This window comes from Cynocephalus volans, chromosome 1, assembly GCF_027409185.1.
Source record: "Cynocephalus volans isolate mCynVol1 chromosome 1, mCynVol1.pri, whole genome shotgun sequence".
Lineage (NCBI taxonomy): Eukaryota > Metazoa > Chordata > Mammalia > Dermoptera > Cynocephalidae > Cynocephalus > Cynocephalus volans.
This window is the reverse complement of record NC_084460.1, coordinates 83,156,965-83,177,293: the sequence shown is the minus strand read 5'-3', so window position 1 is coordinate 83,177,293 and position 20,329 is coordinate 83,156,965. Positions and strand designations below refer to the sequence as shown.

The following is a 20,329-nucleotide window of genomic DNA, read 5'->3' as shown; positions in this document are numbered from 1 at the left end:
TCACTGTGATTAATTTTCCCTTCAGCTCAGTTTGGCTGCCAGAAGATTATTCAGAATTATGTTGATTTCAGCAAATATCCACATGGCTACCCTCACCTTTAGGAAGACATATGCTTTAAAAACTAGCCTTGCTAATTTTTATAGTGAAAAGGATTCTTAATGAAACCATGGGGACATTTTTTGGATAAGCAAATGAAATGCTTGGGGAATGACTTTAAAGAATGCTAAAGAAGAATCTGATTCTGATGCTGAGGAAGTTATCTGAAATTTGAAATTACATCCTCAGTAGAACAAACAGTAGATAAAATGTCACAACTCATGTGTCCCAATTCCTATATCTTCCTACTTTCCTGTATCAAGCATAATGAATTTTACTATAATTGGTTTCTAACATTACTGAAAATGTTGGGTTTAGGTTCCAAAACTTGTTGAATTCAAATGTCACCTTCTCTCTAAGATGTGACCTGACTACACTTTTTAACATTGACCTTCCCATCCTCCAGACTTCCTTCCCATCCTCCAGACTTCCTTCCCCTCCTGGTTTATTTTCCTTTGAGAAGCATTTCTACATTCAGCACACTATATATTTTACATAGGTATTTTGCTTGTCTGCCTGTCTCATTATGATAGCAGGGATCTTTGTCCTTTTTCTTCAGTGCTGTTTCCTAACTTCTAGAATGGGGCCTGGCATATGGTAAGGATCCCCACATCCAGCTTTTGCCTTTAAATGTGGAATAGAAAATATCCCTGTGATGTGTCACATACTGTGAATTCACACATGGAGGCATTGTAAGAATAAATGTATCTATGTTGCATAAAATGTATTAGACCTGAGAGTATTTAAGTGTCATTCTGCCACCTGGCAATTGTGTGAGCCAAAGTATGAAATAGGGGCTGTCAGGAACTTGTTCCAATGGTCTTTATTTTTCATTCATCTAATATTGTTATCCTTTAATGAGTTAATTTCTCTTCAACTACCTGTCCAGCTCATGGAAGCATAAGCCTCTGTCCCACACACCCATATAGAGTGTTATGTCCTAGTAGGACTTAAAAAATAATTAAAGGTTTGGTTGCCAAATGTACCTCACTCCCTTGAGAGATGTGTTCCAGTGCAATTGTATGTGGAGTTTTTGAAAATCAAGTATTAAAGACTAGGGAACGTCACTACTTAAATGTCTCTGTAGTAAGTATTTCTTATAAAACACATCATTCCTTTGCAACTGCATACTTTATTTGTAATGTCATATTTTAGCATATAAGTTTTGCTTAAATCAGTGAATTTAGGTGCACTCAGTGTAGAATCTAAAGGCTCAATTCTGTGCAAGGTTGATGATTGATGGATGAAAAGCAGCCCCTGCAGAAGCCTTGACTGGCATGTGTAACCATTAGGGAATGATATGTGAAAGAGGAGATTGTGAGTCCCTTAAAGGCAGGGACATCCTCCCATGCACCTTTGTCATCTAGAGTCTAGCACAGGCATATTATGAGCATGCGGTACCTATTTGGTGACTGAATAAAAGCCTTAGTAAGCAGGTGATCAAGTGCAGTCAAGTACCTCAAATACTAGAACAAAAGGTAAAATGGAATTCTTAACCAGAAGAGTGATTTAGATCTGCACATCTCTAAGTTAGAAGGATTTTGAGCCTTAACCTCCAAAATATATTTATTTATGATTATATATATATTCTACTACAAGAACATTATAAAAAAAATTTAAATATGCGCACACAAAAATAAGATTTTAAAAGAGAAGTTAAAAATGAACTAAACCATATTTTAGATTGATTTTATTTATTAATGGTATATCGTTATTTCTATTGAGTACAAATCTACATTTCAAATAACCTGATTAACAATTTTGAATGTTTTTGGCTAAATTCTAGTCATGTTGGATTAGATCATGTTACCTTAAAATATGACTGATGAGGAGTTGTAATAGGCATGGGAGATATGTCAGCAAAGCCATTTTCTTGTTACTCACTCATGGCTGCATTATTTATACTGTCCTTAATAATCAGTTTCTTTGAAGGAACCTATTTAAGTTACTTGTGAGAGTTAGCCTGATTAAAGCTGGATAACATGATCTACTCACTTGACAAATCACATAAAAACTGTAATATGTTGAAAGATGCCTAATGTGAATAAATGAGTGAGAAAGGAAGTAAACCTTGAACACCAGAGGGGTATGTTGACATCATCTGAGCCAGGGTCAAGGCTCACTTTGTGACTACTGACCATGTCACCTCTGTGCGAGAGGAGTTAGCAAGTCACATAGTTGCAAAGGTGGATGTGTGCGGTCAGATCATTAATGGCAGTTGAGAGGTTTTGACTTGGCAACATAGGCTAATGAGAATGTTCGCACATTTCTAAGAAAGAAAAATTAACAGAAAAAAATTTTTTTTATTTTAAAAGCCAGTTTGTCCTGGAAATCAGGACAAAATTTAAAACCTCAAAGAAGCAGATTCAAAGGAATGATGCATGAAAATTAGTTAGCTTCAGCTAGGTCTCTAAGTCCACCTTCTATAGAATTGTCATCGTCTGGTCATGGGACTCTGACTTTCTTTGAAAATATAGATCTTTTTTCTTTATGATTCTTGACAGGAAAGAGCCAGGAACTGCCTAATGTACCTGGTAAGCCAGCTGGCCAACATGGAACATTCATGTCACCATATGCTCCTGCTGGAGATTAAGAGCATCACCGACGCCTTCCCCTCCATCCTGGGCCCTCAGAGCAGAGACATCTTCCGCATGAGCAACAGCTTCACGGCCATTGCCAAGCTCCTTTCCCAACAACTGGAAAATGCCACGGCTGGAAGTGGCAGGTGAGCAGGAGTTCCTGTGTACCCCTGAGCTGCTGTGAACCCAGGCAGGCCATGCACAGAGAGCTACGCTTTCTTTGGTAGGCACAAAACTTCCCAAGGAAATCCACACCCAGTATCTTAGGGTAACGTCTGAATAAATTATGGCATTTGCCAGTATTTTCTCTCAATCTATGGAAACCAGAATGTAATAATAATAATAATAATAATAAATTCTAAAAGTGTACAAAATATGGTAAAGAAATAGGAATGTAATACAATTAATAATGTTTTATAGCATTCATTTATTTATTCAAGCATTTAGCAATTTATGTTAAACTAACTTCAATATAGCTTTCTATGTACCAGGAAGCTAGACGTATAGAGAGAGATAAAACATGTTCCTCGTACCCAAGAAGCCCACTGTCTAGTAAAGGAGGCAAATATTCAAGTGCATAATTAGAGAATGGTGGGAAGGTTATGCAAATAGAGGTGAGTTCAAGGAATTTGGGGAATACAGAGAAGGGGGTATCTGTTTCTGCATGGAAGGAAGAGGAATGCGAAGCTGAGGTCAGTTAAGGTTTCCCAGAAGAGGTGATCTCTTGAACCAAGTATTGAAAGATGACCAGATTGCACCAGCCTGTGTTTTGGGAAGCATGTGAAAAAGCACTTTCTGGAAACAGAAGTCATTTTATATGATTAGGGTGTATGTTACAAGGAGAGCAATGTTAGAAGATGCTGACAAAGTGGTAGGCAGGGACCAGAGGATGGTGGGCCTGATGTACCTTCCTAAGGAGTCTGAATTCTAGTACTGTGGGGTTTTGCACATGGCAGGAAGTAATCAGAGTCCATATTTCAGGAAGCTCACTCTGGCCCCAGTGCAGAGAATGTCTCGGGAAGAGGCAGACTGGAGTCAGATCAAATGAGGGACGGACAGAAAAGTGTCCACGGGTGTTAGGCCTGGGGAAGTTATTGGTGAATGTGGTTAGTAAGCTGCCAGTGGTATGGCTGGGCAGAAAATGGGATGCCTGGGGCAGAAAAGAGAGAGTGGATATACTGCACAAAACTGGCCTTTTCTAGAAGTTTGTCTTTCGAAAAAACAAAGAAGACCATGCAAGGTTGAGGGAAGGGTTTTATTTTGTTTTGCTATATTTTGAGTAGGGGGAAACTTGTAAAGTTTTATGACCTTTAGAAATTACAAAGTACTTTCAAATACACGTATGTAATCTCATCTGATCCTTGTGATCACCCTACAAGGCGAGGAGGGCAGATATTATTATTCTTATTTTACAGAGGAATAAACAGAGGCTCAGAGACTGGTCAAATATCTTCCCAATGTTACGCAGTGACTAAATGAGAGAGGGCAGATTAAAGCCCACCTTCACGCTTCAGATCCTATGCACTGGCGGTGTTCAGTTCTGGAGAAGGGGCAGGGGTGAGGCCCCGTTGAGACTAGAGTCAAATCCTGTGGGTTTGTGGAGTAGCAAATGATGCATACCATTTTGAGTATGAAACAGGATTCCAAAAACACAAGAAGCCACCCTTATGAAAACGATGAGCATTTCGTCACAAGGACCTGCTTTATGTTCAGCATGGTGTAGAGCCAGCAGGTGCTAAGAGACACAGGACACCATTCATAGTCAGAGTGTGCAATGCAGTTTTGATAGAAATTCATACAGTGAGCTATGGAGCAGGAGAGAGGCATGGACCAGCAACCAGGGAATTGAACAATGTTTCACAGAGAAGGTGAAATTTAAATTTATTCCCTATATATCAAGTATCTTCCATGTGCCAGGCATTTCTCTAGGCACTAGGTTAAGTTGCACAGAATGAATAAGAATTCCTCAGATAAGAATAGAAAGGACACTACAGGGCTGGCCCCATGGCTCATTCAGGAGAGTGTGGCGCTGGTAGCGCCGCGGCTGCAGGTTCAGATCCTATATAGGGATGGCCGGTATGCTCACTGGCTGAGTGTGGTGCAGACCACACCATGCCAAGGGTTGTGATCCCCTTACCAGTCAGAAGAAAAAAAAAGAAAGGACACTACAAATAGAGAGAACAGCACATACAAAGATACAAGGGCTTAAGCATGTGCAACCCAGACTAAGGAAAAATGGTTTGGTCAACATGGCTGGAGCAAGTACCTCAGAGTAGGGTAGGAGAGTAAGCTGAGATGTTAGGTTAGAGGCATATTATCGAAGGCTTACACGCTGTGTTAGAGGCAAGGGGTTTGTTTATTCTGTAAGTCATATGGAGGCTTGGAAAGATTTTAATCCACAGGATAACCACAGCTCCTGTCACAGAAATTAGCAGATAGTAGGCACTCAATAAATATTTCTTTACTGAAGGAATAGGTGAATATGAATGAGGAGTGACTAGTGCTGTGGAGCACTGAATGGATTTGGCTGGAGCAGCAAGCTGGCAAGAGAGAGTAGCCAGGATGTATTGTTGGAGCCTTATCAGGTCATGAGGAAGGCCTGAACAAGCTTGGGGATGGGGAGCCTGAGAAGATCATATAGTGAAAGAGCACAGAACGATGAGGAACTGATCACCCACGGGAGGCGGGGTAAGGAGAAGGGGACGGGAATGGATGAAAACCCAGATATCTAGCTCGAGTGACTGCACAGACAGAGGAGATGGTGCCGATACCCGAGAAAGAAATAGCAGGAGAGGAGCCCATCTGGGAGGCTCTCTTAGGCCCACTATGCACAGAGAATATTACATGACTAATATGGTCATCAAAGTCAGTAATATTATTTATTAGAGGAAGACCAATTGCAAATGTCCTTTTCTCTCAACACAGTAGTTTTGATTGAGGATGGGAAAATTGGTAGTCACCTGGTTCGATGCCTATATACCAGAGTTTCTCAACCTTGGTACTATTTATACTTAGGCTAGATAATTCTCAGTTGGGGGCTGCCATGTGCATTATAGAATGTGTACCAGCAACCTTGGCCTCTATTCACTAGATGCTAGTTACAGCTCCCCCTCTCAGTTGTGATAACCAAAAATGTCTCCAGACATTGCTAAATTGTCCTGCAGGAGACAAAAATTACCCCTACTTGAGAACCATTGCTATATACATACACCATTCAAAAATAGTATCTTCATAAACCCATGACTTGACTACCAACAACCTGAACATGGCACCATCTAAGAAACTCAAGGCTGGCATCAGGAAGGGATCTGGCATTTATATGCAATCACAAAGTTGCTGTTGGCCAATTTTCATGAAGTGGTTTCAGAAATTTGGTTTAGAGTCTCTGCGGCTGGTGTTGGGGAGGCATCTGGTATTGTGTGCACAGCCAGGCTGTTTATGTCTTCTCCCAGTCATGACTGACACATGCGTTGGAAGTGAGAGCTTGAGCATGTGTCCTGGCCAGAGGTCCTTCCATTCTCTATTACCCCTACAAATGCAAGGTCTCAAGCGGCCATTTGACGTCTCTGAGATTATATGTACGAAAAGGTTTATATAAAGGAAAAAATGTTATAGAAAGGTGTTCCATTAGGCATCTTAACAGGAAAATTGATCTTAAATAAGAAAGCCCAACCCCATTAGCAATAAAAAGCTTCCCTATGAAAAGAAGCACTCAGGAGATAGGCAGATAGGAGGAAAAAATAAGGTCTCTAAATATGAGTCTGCATGTACAAGAGTGCTTTTAAGTTTTCCTCCCTTTATTAGTATTCTGGAGGAGGGGGACAAAGAAAAAGCAAAATTAAACATGAAGAGATGGAAAGGTCACCACCCCCTCATACCACCACTGCTGCCACCACCCCATCTCTCTCCATTCACAGTACTTTTCCCAGCTCAGCCCTCACTGTCAGTCTTCCTCTAATTGATTGTGATGATTCAGTGGGAACCTCAACACACTGGTGTGGACAGCCAGCCTTTTGTTGTAACTGTTCATCCTCTCCGGGATGGTTGCTAAGGCTTCTCTCTCAACATCTTGTCCCTGAATAGCCTTCATTGTGACCGTTTAGCTTCAGTCATTTTAATCTCTGCCCCCCAAAGCAGAAAGGTTTACACTTTTGTCTAAAGCATACAGCAAAGTCTGACCCTTACAATTATAGGGGAAATGAATGAGTAAAAAGAGCTTGAAAGAAAATTAAAGATGATAAAATTCAAAACAGATGTCATCTAATTTATAAATCTAACACATAGCCCAGCAGGCCAGATTTTAGACTTCAGGCCAAAACTACAAGCATTATCAAAAGAAAAACAATTAGCATCCCAGAGAGAATGAAAAACTAAAGCAGACAGGAGCCGTCCTTGTGCCAAATGACTGAATAAATGGGGTGAGTTATATCAGACGCACAGGTGAGCAGACTTGCACTTCCCCTGTTCCTCTGGTTTAGAATGTTTATGTCTTAATAATAAACCAACAGAGGCTAAATAACAGGACAGCCAAGCAAAGCACTTAGATTTTGAAATTAATTCTGGAGAAACAAAAGGGGCACAATGGCAATTGTGGTTGAAAAGGAGGTGTCAGGCGAGGGAACTGAGAACCACACCTTTTGGAACCACGCGAGTCCTACCAGCTTCTGGTCAGCCATAACTATTGGGCTGTTTGCCTGCCAGGATCCAGTCGAAGTGGGAAAAGGAGAGGGTGAGCTTCTGGCTACTGTGCGACAGGCTGAGCAGAGCAGTCAAGCGATCATTGACTAGAAGATGCTTCCACCAGATGAACTAATCAGGCAGCATCTGAATGGGCACAATTTGTCACAGGTGGTCTTAGGAGGAGGTTAGGCTCAGGCTGAAACTTTGAGGGTTGGAAACTGTGGAAAGAAAGGAGTTGGAGGTAAACAGGGGAACTGAGAAAAGATAGGGAGAGAAGATGGTGATGGCAAAGGGCTGAAGGAGAAACCAGAGGAGAAGGGAGAAAGGATCCCTGCACATAGCCCATGTTCCAGGCCTGGGGATGGGAGGAGGGTAGCAGTTTCCTCAGACCTGCTTTCAAATCTTAGCTGAAACCATGGGGAAACAAAGAAGTTGATTAAATCTTCCCCAAACCTTTAGCTTGCTTAAATGGCTGGTATGTTTTTGTTGTTTTAGTGGTGTCAGTGGTAGTGATGGTGAGATTTTGTATTTGTTATTTGTTTTTAAGAGTCAGTCCTGAAAATAAAAAAGGAGAAGGAAAAGTAAATTATAGTTAGAACTGACAGAGTAGGTGTAAATTTGATTTCAGTATAAATGGGAAGAGATGGCACAATGGAGGGAAGGAAATAAAACAGACTGTGTGGGGGCAGGGAGGAATGAGGGGAAATAGAATAAGGAGATTATGTTCAGAGAAGAATGACTACAGGAAATCTGTCCCCCTTGAGTGGCTCCGGAGTTTTGGTTTATCCTGCATTCCATGCAGTGAACATCAAAGAAATGGATTACAGCAGAGAGCCAGGGATTTGGTTCAATGCGTGGCCCTAATGTATAGCCAAGCAACGGGGCCTACAAAGACTCTTTTCAACTGTGAGACCCTTTGCAACCTGTCATTCCAGAGTTCCCATCTAACATCCTGGGGGGTCACATCAGAACCTAACCCTGCTGTAATACACAGTTCCCCAGGATATTGCCAAAGAGCTTGAGAGTGACGGCTCTTCACTGAGTCCCTGACAGAAATTGCAGAGAACAGGAGGCAAGTTCTTCTCTATAACTTTGCAAAAAGTTCTGCACCTGTAGGTCTGATTAAGCTTTTAAGCACTTCGTACCGCATGGCAGATCCTGTGCTAGGTGCTTTCACCTATGTTATATTGTTTAATTCTGATGACAACAGTGTTTTAATATGCATTAGGATTATAGAGGCTTCACATTAAAGCATGATGGGGTAAACCCTGTGGACAGTCAAGAACAAAGTAAAATCCTCTACCCAACCCCCACTTGCCTATAGCTGATGGTATTTCATTGAGGGGCAATAATGTAAATACCCAGACACCAGTTTATTGAGTTTCCTTTTATTTCTTCCTTTACTCTGGTCCAATGGGTCTCAAATTTTAGTATGGATGAGAGTTACAGTGTTCACAATACCTCATGGATAATTCAAAAGAATTTTAAAGGAATGTCAAAGGTGACTTTTGCCTATTCACCCCTAACCTTTGTTATTATCTTCTAGAATACCCACTTCATGTCTCTCTTTCCATTGAAGGCTGCCATTCTCCAAGACTCAGTTTGGTGTCACTTCCCCGTGAGGTCCTCCCCACCCATCCTTGCCATGGTGATCGTATTTTCCTCCGAGCCCACGCTGCCTCTCTGCTCCTCCAGCACCTGCAGCCCTGTCCTGGAGTCTTAGGTACCTTTCTGTGTCCCTCCAGTCTCCCCTAGACTTGAAGAGCGAGCTATTCAGAGCCTGTGCTCTATAGAAGCAAAATAAGTCCTTAAAAGTGCTTACAATGCACTCCCACTTTTAAAGGAAGGACATGTTTATACAGAGAGAAATTGATTTTTTTGAGAGCAACTGTTGGCTCAGGGAATGTACACGAATCTGTTCAGGGCCATAATTAAAAACATATGACATTCTGGTCAGCATTGCCCCCTGCTTAGGAAAAGTTGAACGTAATTTTGCCCCACCAAGGTAACTTTTAAGAATGAAAACAGAGTTTTAATAAGAAATGGTTATCTTTTCAGCCTAGAGAGGGCAACAGTGGTCACTTGTACGAAAAGAAAGTGGCAGCGGCCTGTTGTGGCAGCAGCCGTGGCTGTAGTCACTGCTCCATGCAAAGATGAGGAAGGAATGGCCTCGGGCTGTGCCTCTCCTTAGTGCAGAGATGAAGACTGACATATGGTACCATTTATGTTCCATCTGTTGTTCATTTACTCCAAGGGTTATCCCTCCTTAACACAGCATTTAGGGTGACATGAAGGTCTTTAAAGGTATTTCAGGAATTTGTTTATCAGCCGGCGATGTAGGTGGGAGACACCATTATCAGCTTTGGAGACAATGGAGCAACCTGGGGAGTGTGAGGTCCAGGGGGGCCAGCTCTGTGGTGTGGGTCATGGGGGTAGAGGGGGACAGCCCTGCCATGGAGTGTGAGCTGTGCACTTACAGCCTCACCAGGGGGACCAGGCCCCTCTTCTGTAGCAGAGCCACAGGACACCCAAAAAGAAAATAGCCTTTTGTCAAGCTCCTATGGCCTGGCTTCCCATTTCAGTGAAGACAGAGAACACCAACTTCTAGCCTGGAGGAAAAAGAAAGGGTGTGCTGTGAGAGGAGAGTGGAGAGGAACTTGACCCTCGAACAGCCCTGTGTGGGATGGGTGATCGCTGATGCTAAAACAGTCCTTCGTGGAACCTAATGACCTAGCTATTTGCTATTTTGGTTCCCCAAAAGCTGCCTGCTCCTTTTTTGACATCTATCATAATTGAACTTTCAAGTCACCATTTGCGTGATGTTTTCTGAGTTTTGAACACCTTTCCATTTTGGGTTTGTAGGGGCGGAAGGGCGTTTCCTTTCCTCTCCCATCATAAAGGTCACGGCCAACACTCCTATAACAAAAGACAGGTTAACAAGAGAAAAACATAAACTTATTTAAAGTTTTACGTGACATAGGAGTCTTCAGAAATGCAGACCCAAAGACACAGGGAAACCTGTGTGATCTAAAGTAACAGACTGAGAGGGTGTGATCTAATAGTAACAGACTGAAAGGGCAACCCAGCAAGGCCTGTCTGTTCAGATTCTCCTTGTCCTCTCTGTATATCGTTCCTTCTCTCTGGGTCTGGGGCAGGACACCTTTGGACTAAGGGTCTTCAAGGGAGAAGGGAGAAAGGAGAGAGTGACCTTTCTACCTTTTATGGCTTGCTTTGGGGGAGAGGAGTTCTGGTTTCTATGAACCATCTCGGGGAAGAGGAATTATGGTTTCTATGACTTCCTTCAGGGGAGAAGAGAGGAGGGAGACAGGAGGGCAGGAGAAGGTCAGAGAGACCTTGCTTCTAAGGCCTTCTGATATCCTTCAGTTCCAAGTGCTCAGTACACCAACGGGCTATACTGTGTTCTGAGCCCCAACAGGTTAAAAGAAGTGCCAAAATTAATTTTTTAAATCAATGCAAAGAGTTGCTTAGTGACTCTCAACCCTGCTCTGGTATATTTCTTATTCCCGGGGTAGAGTCAGATGCAACCTGAACCAAACACCTACTGAGAGGCAGTGTGGAGGGGCAGGTGTCAAGTGTGAGCTCTGGAGGCAACACTTGCATTTAATGCTGGGTTGACTGAGGGATCTTCATAAGTTACTCCACATCTCTGTTCCTCAGTTTCCTCATCTGTAAGTGGAACTACTAGTAGGGCCTGCCTCGCTTGATTGTGTGAAAACTAATTTCTGTACTGGATTTAGAACAGTGAGTACCTATGCACAGAAAGACCTCAGTAAATGTTAGCTGTTAGCATTAGCACTTTGTTTTAGGTAGGCATTAGAAAAGGTGATTTTACTCAGCATATCTACTACACCAGAGCTACTTAAAGTGTGACCCACAGAGCAGCACTCATCTGTAAACTATTTCTTACCAGACTATGACAAAGCTATTACAGAAATTAAAAAAAAGAAAATAAGAGGTTAAACTTTTATAGCAATTTGGCATTGCTGTAACATCCAAGTGCATGATCAGTGGATATAGTACTAGGTCTTCAAAAAATTCATGGAAAAGTTTATATTATCTTTTAATTCTATTTTTCTATGAATTTTTTGAAGTGCCCTCATATGTCTTATTTTATTCATTATATTTCTTTGGCAATTTATTTTTACTGTTTTTGTTACAAAAACATTGGTCTGTGGACATGAAAATTAGAAAAACAAACAAGGACTTCTGATCAAGATGGTGGAATAGACAGTTCCCAGCATCACCCTCCCCCACAATCACCCAATTTACAACTATTAAAAAGCAACAACTGCCAGGCTGGGGCTGGTAGAGCTCAGAGGAAGAGGAGGAGAGACCTACAGAGTTCGCAAAGGCAAGAAAACCCATGATGAGAGAAAGAAAGGACTGCTCTGACCATTTCAAGCCCCAGCCACTTCAAGGCTGGCCCTGGTGAGCACACTGAGCAAGAGCTGGCAAAAGCCACTGCTGTGCCCTTAGTATGAAGATCTTAGAGGCTTCAGGAGAGAAGAGGGCCTTGGTAGCCCCCAGGCCAGCAAGACCACTAACGGGGTTCCTGTGGACCCACATAAGAGCAAGGGCCACAGACAACTGACAAAAGGAGCTACTCATCTCAAGGGACCAGCCCATGGCCTGCCCCATGGGAAGTGTTTGGAGTGCAGGAGGTGGGGGAGATGAGCCACCAGGAGAACACTGAGGCACAGCAAGGACAGCTGATCTGCCCCCCAATCACAACAGGACACTCAGTGGAGACTGTTCAGGAATATAGAATTGCAGGGGGTGCAGTTTGCTGAAAAGACTGAGGCCCAGACCAGAGTTTCTACACAACCCAGGTGTACCAGACCTCACAAGACCTGGAAGTGCATATAAGGTCAACAATTAAAACCTGAACTGCACAAAAAGCCTTCCCCAGAGAATCAGCAGCAAAGCAGCAATTTAGCTCAACCACAGAGCTCAAGTGCTGGTTCCCCCATTTTAGAATTAACCAAAGGACAGCAAATTAGTTCCAGTGCAGAGTTTAAGTGGTGGGAGTAGCTAATAATCCAACATAGAACTGAAAGAAAACACAAAAAACTCACAGATCAAAGTTCTGATATTAACCAGTAAAGGTCTAACACCACCAAAGATCACCTATGTATAGCTAGGCAATTATATTGTTAAGGCAATTCATAACTAAAGCCAAAACATTTCATTATTTTAGTTATACTAAGTTTCCATTTGTATTGTCAGGGCTAGGGCTTACAGACCCTTCAAACCCATTGTACAGACTGGGTCACCAGACCCTTCACATGCAGATCCACGCTAGGTAATTGTGAAAGATCCCAGGAGCCACTGGCAGATGACATGAGCTCAGTCCTCAGCAGCAGTAGCAGCAGCAGCAGCAGCAGCAGTGGCAGTGGCTTCTCAGGGCATCCTGGGGGCACTGGCAGCAACAGCTTGTAGCAACAGCCTCCAGCAGCAGTAGCAGCCTCCCTGTGACCCTCTCCCTGGGGGCATCCCAGGGGTGGGGGGCACTGTGGATCAGAGCCATTCATCCTTTATATTTAAGTCCGTAACCCAGGACACCCAGGTGCCCACATGCACCTACGTCAGACAATAGCCAAGGAACACCTCGGCACACGTGCATATTAAGATCAAATGCTCAGCAAGATTGTGAACATCTGAGGGCCCATGACCATTTTCCTTCCCTTTCCTTACAATCCACCCCTTCAGGGTCCCTCACCATACAATCTACGTGTTCAGAATCTTCCACGATGTTCCCTTAGCGAGGATAACTGACCCTTGCATTCACATACACTTTCCATCCCAGCAGTCTCAAAAGTATTTAGCTTGTTCCAGCACCAGCTCAAAAGTCCAAAGTCTCATCTGAGACTAAAGACAAAACTCCTTTCAGCTGTTTACCTGTAAAAATCAAAAACAAATTTATCTACTTCCAAAACACAGTGGTAGGACAGACATTGGGTACACATTACATTCCCATTCCAAAATGGAGGAATAGACAAGGAAGAAAAACAGGCCCCAAACAAATCCAAAACCCAAACAGGGCAAACATTAAGCACACTAGGGCATCTGGGCCCCCAAAGCATTGGGCAGCCTCACTCCTACCATTGAGCTGCCCTGGTGTTTGTGGCTTTTCCAGGCAGGTGCTGCATGTTGCGGGCAGTCCCACAGTTTTGGGCTCCTGGGGGCAGTCCTGCTGTCCTGCTCCGCTAGACATTTCCCCACTGGGGGCTCTCTCTGGGGGCTCTGATTCCACTCCTGTGCTCCACACTGCCCGGTAGATGACCTCTGCAGCAGCTCCACCCCTGCAGCAGGTCTCTGCCTGAGTCCCCTGGCTTTCTCATACATCTTCCGAAATCTGGGTGGAGGCTACCATGCCTCCACTGCTCTCACATACTGCTGGCCCCCAAACTTAACACAATGTGAACACCACCAAGGTTTCCGGCTTGTGCTGTACAGAGCTGCTGCATGAACCACACTTGGGGCCGCCCAAGGCAGGGCTGCTCCAGCCAGAGTGGCTGGGATGCAGGGAGCAGTTTCTTGAGGGCAGTGACACCCCAGGTCTGTCCTCCAAAGAAACTCAATCCTCTTAGGCCTCCAGGACTGTGATGGGAGGGACGCCCTTTCAAACTTCTGAGGTGCCCTCAGGGCCTTTCTCCCATTGTCTTGGCTATTAGCATCGAGCTGCCCCTCCCCCACTCCTGAGTTATCTCTGCATATGTTTGCCATTTATTCACAGTCTCCCGCAGTTCTCCAGTTTGCCCACACAGTTCGAACAGCTGCTTTCGCCCAGTCCATCCTGGAGAGGCTTCCCTGCCCCTGGGCATATCTGCGGCTCTCCTGTAACTGCTGCCACAGAGACAGGCGCATAGTAACAGAGACTAACTTTTCCACATTTCACCAGATGAAAACATACTTGAAATTCTGCAGGGGCACCCGTCCTCAAGTCATCTGCCCATCTGCATCGGCACTCTACTCGGGTTTATATGGCACCCGGTGAGCCATCTGCCTTCAGACAAATGTGACATGCGTTTACTACATCGTCTCCAGAGCACATCATACCATCCACCCCTAGGTCCCATACCTGCAGCAGCCAGGGGCTCTCCCTGTTTCCCTGCTTTACTGTTTCCCCAAGCCAACCAATTTGACCTGGGTATATGGGACATAGGTAGTGAATTGGGTCACCTGTGGGTTGCCTACCGGTCCACCTGGTCCCATAGGCTGCTCATGCTTCACTTTCTGATGAACACCAGGTCATTCCAGGAGACGCACAGTCTCCCCCGACTCACCTTCGGGTTTGTCATCGGCTCTGGTGTTGGAAGCAGGAGTGATCTGTTGCTGTACTTCAGCCTCCAGGGCATGTATCGCATTTCTGACCTATCTGTTTTCTGCTGCAAATCTTGGAACTGTGACGCTTCATGGGGTTTCTGGTCCATGTGGGCTCACAGTGCAGTGAGCTACAGCCAGACCCCGTTCAACAGGAAAGTGGCCACTGGGCACCACATACCCAACAGTAGCCACATTTCCTCCCTATCCTAAGGGGCTAATGGCTTCTTTACCTGCTTGGTATCCTACCCATGACACCAATTGCTGGGCTCTTTTACCTGCCCGGACTCCTGCCAACTATGCCAATTGTATAGCTAGGCAATTATATTGTTAAGGCAATTCTTAACTAAAGCCAAAACGTTTCATTATTTTAGTTATACTAAGTTTCCATTTGTATTGTCAGGGCTAGAGCTCACAGACCCTTCAAACCCATTGTACAGACTGGATCAGAGACCCCTCCCATGCCAGGCTGGGTCACCAGACCCCTCACACACAGAGCCATGCTAGGTAATTGTGAAAGATCCCAGGACTCACTGGCAGATGACATGAGTTCCATCCTCAGCAGTAGCAGCAGCAGCAGCTTACAGCAGCTGTAGCAGCAGCGGTGGTGGCCTCTCAGGGCATCCTGTGGGGCACCGCAGCAACAGCCTCCAGCAGCAGTAGCAGCCTCCCTGCGACCCCCTCCCTGAGGGCATCCCAGGGGTGGGTAGTACTGTGGATCAGAGCCACTCATCCTTTATGCTTAAGTCCATAACCCAGGACACCCAGGTGCCCACGCACATCAACGTCAGACAGTAGTCAAGGAACACCTGGGTGCGCGTGCATATTAACATTAAATGCTCAGCAAGATTGTGAACATCTGAGGGGCCCTGACCATTTTCCTTCACTTTCCCTGCAACCTATAAAACCCCCAGGCTCTGGAGCCAGGGCTGGGGGGGTGGGGCTAAGGGTTTCAGCCATGCCCCTGATGTCTGCATCCAGCCCAGCGACAACCACTGAGCTGCCACGGGAAGTTCCCTGGGCTCCAAAGCCAGGGCAGTGGGGATCAGAGGGCCTCAGCCACCCCCACGCTGATGTCCACATCCAGCCTAGTGATGACAGAGCCACTGCCAGAAGCATTCAGGGCTCCCATGGCAGTGGGGTACCAACGGTCTCAGCCACGCCCCCTGAAGTCTGCATCCAGCCCATCCATGACTGAGCCACCTTCAGAAAGCCCCTGGACTCCCCTGCCAGAATGAGGGGCTGCCATGGGCCTCAACCATGCTCCCTCTTCCTCCTCCTCCTTTCCTATCCCCCCCCCAGCTTTCCCCTCTCCCCTCCCCCACGAACTGCTCTGCAACATCTTAGAATGTAAAAAATAATCATCATCATAAATAAATTTTTTTTTTAATTAAAAAATAAAAAAACAAACAATCAAAAAACGGTTCTTTACCACAGGTAGTTTGAACACCACTGCATAAGAGTCTTGATGCAGTTGAACTCAGACAAATTTGAAAATTCTCCTTAATATCTAACATTTTTTTCCCAAGCTTTCCTCTGGGAAAGACCTAAAGGAAAGAGATTGGATACATGAAAGGTGAGGAACACACACCATTTCAACCACAGCTGAGATGCAGCTTCTGTGGGATGAGTTACAGCTGAGGCAAAACAGTTCTAATACTATTCATATTCATCTGTAGGCAAAAGGTGCAGCCTGAAGGCTGTTAGCTACACTTTACTATAGGTTAATGCTAAATTCTAGGTAGACTAGGAATTGAATCATAGGATTTTGTGTGGAGTTCTATCCTCAGCTCAGTCATTGATGTGTTTTTGACTATTCAGATCTCTTTATTTCAGGGTAAGCCATGTTTCTACTTATTAAAAATGGATAGGGTATCACATTTGAGGTGAAGACGATGAGAGGATGTATCAAAAAGGAAAAATTTTAACCATTTTTCCTGCTGTTTCAGTGTTAAATGCTGGAGAGTGACGTGTCTTCACTGTTGAGTCCTCACTGCCCCACCCTGTTACCTGCTCCTGCTCCCAGACAAGAGTTACCCTAGAAAAAGAAGAGCACATTGCTTTTAGAGCTCTCAATTCTCATTCCACATGCTCTGATGACATTGCTGCTTTACATTTTTATACTCCTTTATAGTTTACTGAGTGCTTTCTAACTTGCGCCACATGCAGATGGCAATTCGTCCGCGTGGGGCAGGCAGCCTTCGGTTGAGGCTGTGGTTCACCTGATCTGCCCACTCTCGTCTCGGGAAACTTGACTAAAGATTTGGGGTCCATCTGAACCATGGTCTATCAGTGGCAAAACTGAAAAGATACCTTCACCTCAGAATTTATAGAGACCCCGAAAGGACTGAAGATGATGAAGGCCATCAACTTCAAATAAGGCACAGATAGTTGTAAGGCTCACCGCACTGCGGAATTACTGAACCCCTTAGCAGCCTTGCTGGATCAAGGGAAAACTCCTCTGATCTGGTCCCTTCAGATTCTTTTCTTCCATTTTCTGGGCCACTATTTCTCAAACTTGAGTGTGCCATGAGATGGACGCCTGGAGATTGTGTTAAAATGCACATTCTGATTTGGTAGGTCTAGAGTAAAGCCTGAGATTCTGCATTTCTGACAAGCCCCAAAGTGCTGCTGGTCAGGGGATTCCATTCTCAGTAGCAAGGGCAGGAGCTTGGCACTTTTTGCTGTTTTGCAGCTTTTTCCATGTCCCATTCTCTCCCATGTTGGTTGAATGACTCAGTATCTGTGTTAGGGCGGTCACTTCCTCGTATTGGGGCTTTTACACTTTTATTCTAATCGCAGGGAATTCTCTCTATGCCTGCAATTGCTCAAAATTCATCCCTGAAGTGCAGACATTTTTTAAATTGACTATTTCTATATCCCAGTTCTTGTATGCTCACACAGTGGGAGAGTTGCTCTCTTTTAGCACACACTCTTCAGGATGCTGCAGGGGGATGAGGGCTTTTATAGCCCTCCCAGCCTTTGAGCAGGAAAAATTTATCTTCCAGGTTTGATACCACCTCTATAAGCTGCCTTTCAGGGTCAAATGTCCAGACTAGGCAACAGCAACCCAGTATTTTATCCCTTGAATTTATCATGCCCATTTTGTGTGGGCTACACGGTCAAATCCATTATCTTATATAATGCTTTCAGCAATTTGGAGATGCAGTATATTTAATCCTATTTTTATATGACAAAAATAAGACTCAGAGTCATAAAGAGATTGGCCACAGCACTAATAAACAGAACATTGTGAGTCATGAACCTGAGTCTTTCCCCGTAAGTCCATGTTCAGTCCAGTTTCCCACAACTATCTCCCTTTGAAATCCCTTTTTAAAATCTTGTGTGAATAAAATAAACCACGGAGTCCTTCCATTTCAGCAAAGTTCTACCATTGGCATGACCACACTCGGATCCCCGTGTAACTAGGCACCTGCCATCTCTGCTCTTGCCCACTGAGCTGGTCAGAGGCAGAAAAGAGTACCAAGAACCTAGGCTTATCCTTGTCCTTTCCCTTAGAATTCCTGTGCAGCTGTCCCAGCAGCATTATGCATTGCAGTCCCAAAAGAGATGATAGCATTGTAGGGCTGGCGGATCATCTCTGTCATTTGTATGATGACCGATGACCCAAGAAATCGCTGAAGAGTAAGGAACATAACATTCTAAGAATTTAGGATCCTGACATGGATTTGGTCCATTACATTCCCCTACTTCTCCTCTAACAAGCTTAACTCTGCAGGAGTACACATCCTGGACACAGGATCTCAAGCCAAGATCGTCAAACATTAACAAATATTTTTCTTTGATTTAAGAAGGTAGGAAGAGAGGCTGCCAATCCCTCCACCCCTGCCAGATTTATGGTCTGGTCTTCCGGCTTAGTGAGAATGGTGAGCTACCCAAGGGCCAAATTGCTTCTAAGGGGAGTCCCGGCTCACACGAGAGGGAGATAATTAGGCCTCCCCCTGGGCATCACTAGAGGTACCTTTAAAAACTTTACTTTGGCAACAGAGACCAGGAAACGCTCAGACTGGAAATCATCTGAGCCTCTTGTAACGTGGCGTGTTGAGTTAAGGCCAAGCTAATATTTAGAAGATTATAGAACTCTGGCAAAGATTTCTGTAAAATTACCTCTGTAGTTAAAAGTGACAAATAGAAAAGAAATAACAACCCCCTGCATGAGTCAACACGCTGGCCCGCACCCCTGTTCCCCACAAGTAAACACGCACCGGGCCGGTGGCTCTGCCAGCTCTGCTACAACCATGAGCATCTCCCTGCTCTGGCAGAGGAGTTTGTTTATCTCTGGACAGTGTCTTTGTTTTTGAACAAATTCCTCTCTTCTATCTTTTCATATTAAATTAAAAAGCAACAGAACAGGTGAAGGAGCAGGGAATGTTTATTATAAACCCAAACCTTCTATCTACCATTTCCTGACCTTCCAAACTATTGGAATCAAAATTCGTCCTCCCTCCCTGCCAGCAGAACTCTGCGTCATGCCCAGGTGGATTGATGGCCAGAGACAGGAAAGTCCCTTTGACTCCTCTTCAGGACTTGGCTGGCTCAGTGACTCTTTATTATCACCCTTGTTCCCTGACTTTTGCGCTCTCCGAATCTCCAAATCATAAAAACAAGGGGGACTGTGTACGAGAAACTCTGTGGTGAGAATTCTACCCATCGGCCTCACATCTAGACATTTCTTTGGCCCAAACATTTTATTGTTGCTTCTTCACTCTTCTTATTTGCTCCTTTGCAGATTCCTCTCTTAGCTCCCTCCCTTGCTCTCTGCTTCTCTCCACATTTCACATTTGCCAGATAACACTGTGCCACCTCCACCTGATGGGCCAGGAGAAGTGGCCAGTGCCTCTTGGGCATCTAGCAGACCTCAGGAGGTGGTGGGGGTGGAGGGTAAGCTGACTTCAGACACCAAGGTGGTCTCAGTTCACTTATTCCACAAACATTCCAGGTACCTGTATGTGCCAGACACGTGGGAATGAGATGAGCTCTACAGGTCCCTGCCCCCTGAGCAGCAGGGCTTTATCTCAGGGTAAAATTGCCAGATTTAAGAAACAAAAATTAAGGAAACTCAGTTGAATTTCAGATAAATAAAGAACAAGTAATCTTTTAGTATTTTTTAGTATAATAATTTTAGTATCATATGATACATTTTTACATTTAAAAAATTTTAAATATTAAATACCTACACTTTAAAAATATTTGTTGTTTATCTGAAATTCAGATTTGTATGGGTGTCCTGTATTTTACTGGCAACCCTATCTAAAGGCACCTGACCTGCCCCTCTTGGGGTTAGTGGGTGTTTAGGTATAACCGCATAACTTCTCTCATGCCCAAAGTCTCTGCCAGGGGATGCTGTAAAGCAACCTGAGAATGAAGGATGGCTCCTCCCAGCTACAGAGCTGTGACTCATTCAGGCTCTGGTACTTAGTAACCAACACCTGGTAACCAGAGACACTGATACCAGCAGGGAAAGGGGGCTGAGTAATGCCACAGCATTCTCAAGGGACATCAGTTTCCTTCTGGATACAGGATATCCATCTTCCTGTGTCTGGGCCACCAATGTTTTCTCTGTGTATTAGCCAAAGGCATAGACAGGGAAGACAAAGTTTTGAAAGGT

The 20,329-nt window shown here is 44.4% G+C and overlaps 1 protein-coding gene across 2 annotated transcripts in view; it reads left to right on the top strand.

The window, feature by feature from the left end:
• Window positions 1-20,329, top strand: part of VEPH1 (ventricular zone expressed PH domain containing 1) — a 214,706-nt gene that overhangs the window by 102,407 nt on the left and 91,970 nt on the right. For both annotated transcript variants that reach the window (XM_063104466.1, XM_063104456.1), the window contains exon 6: window positions 2,602-2,822. In XM_063104466.1, the coding sequence (XP_062960536.1) occupies window positions 2,602-2,822 (221 nt within the window). The remainder of the gene's footprint in view (window positions 1-2,601; window positions 2,823-20,329) is intronic.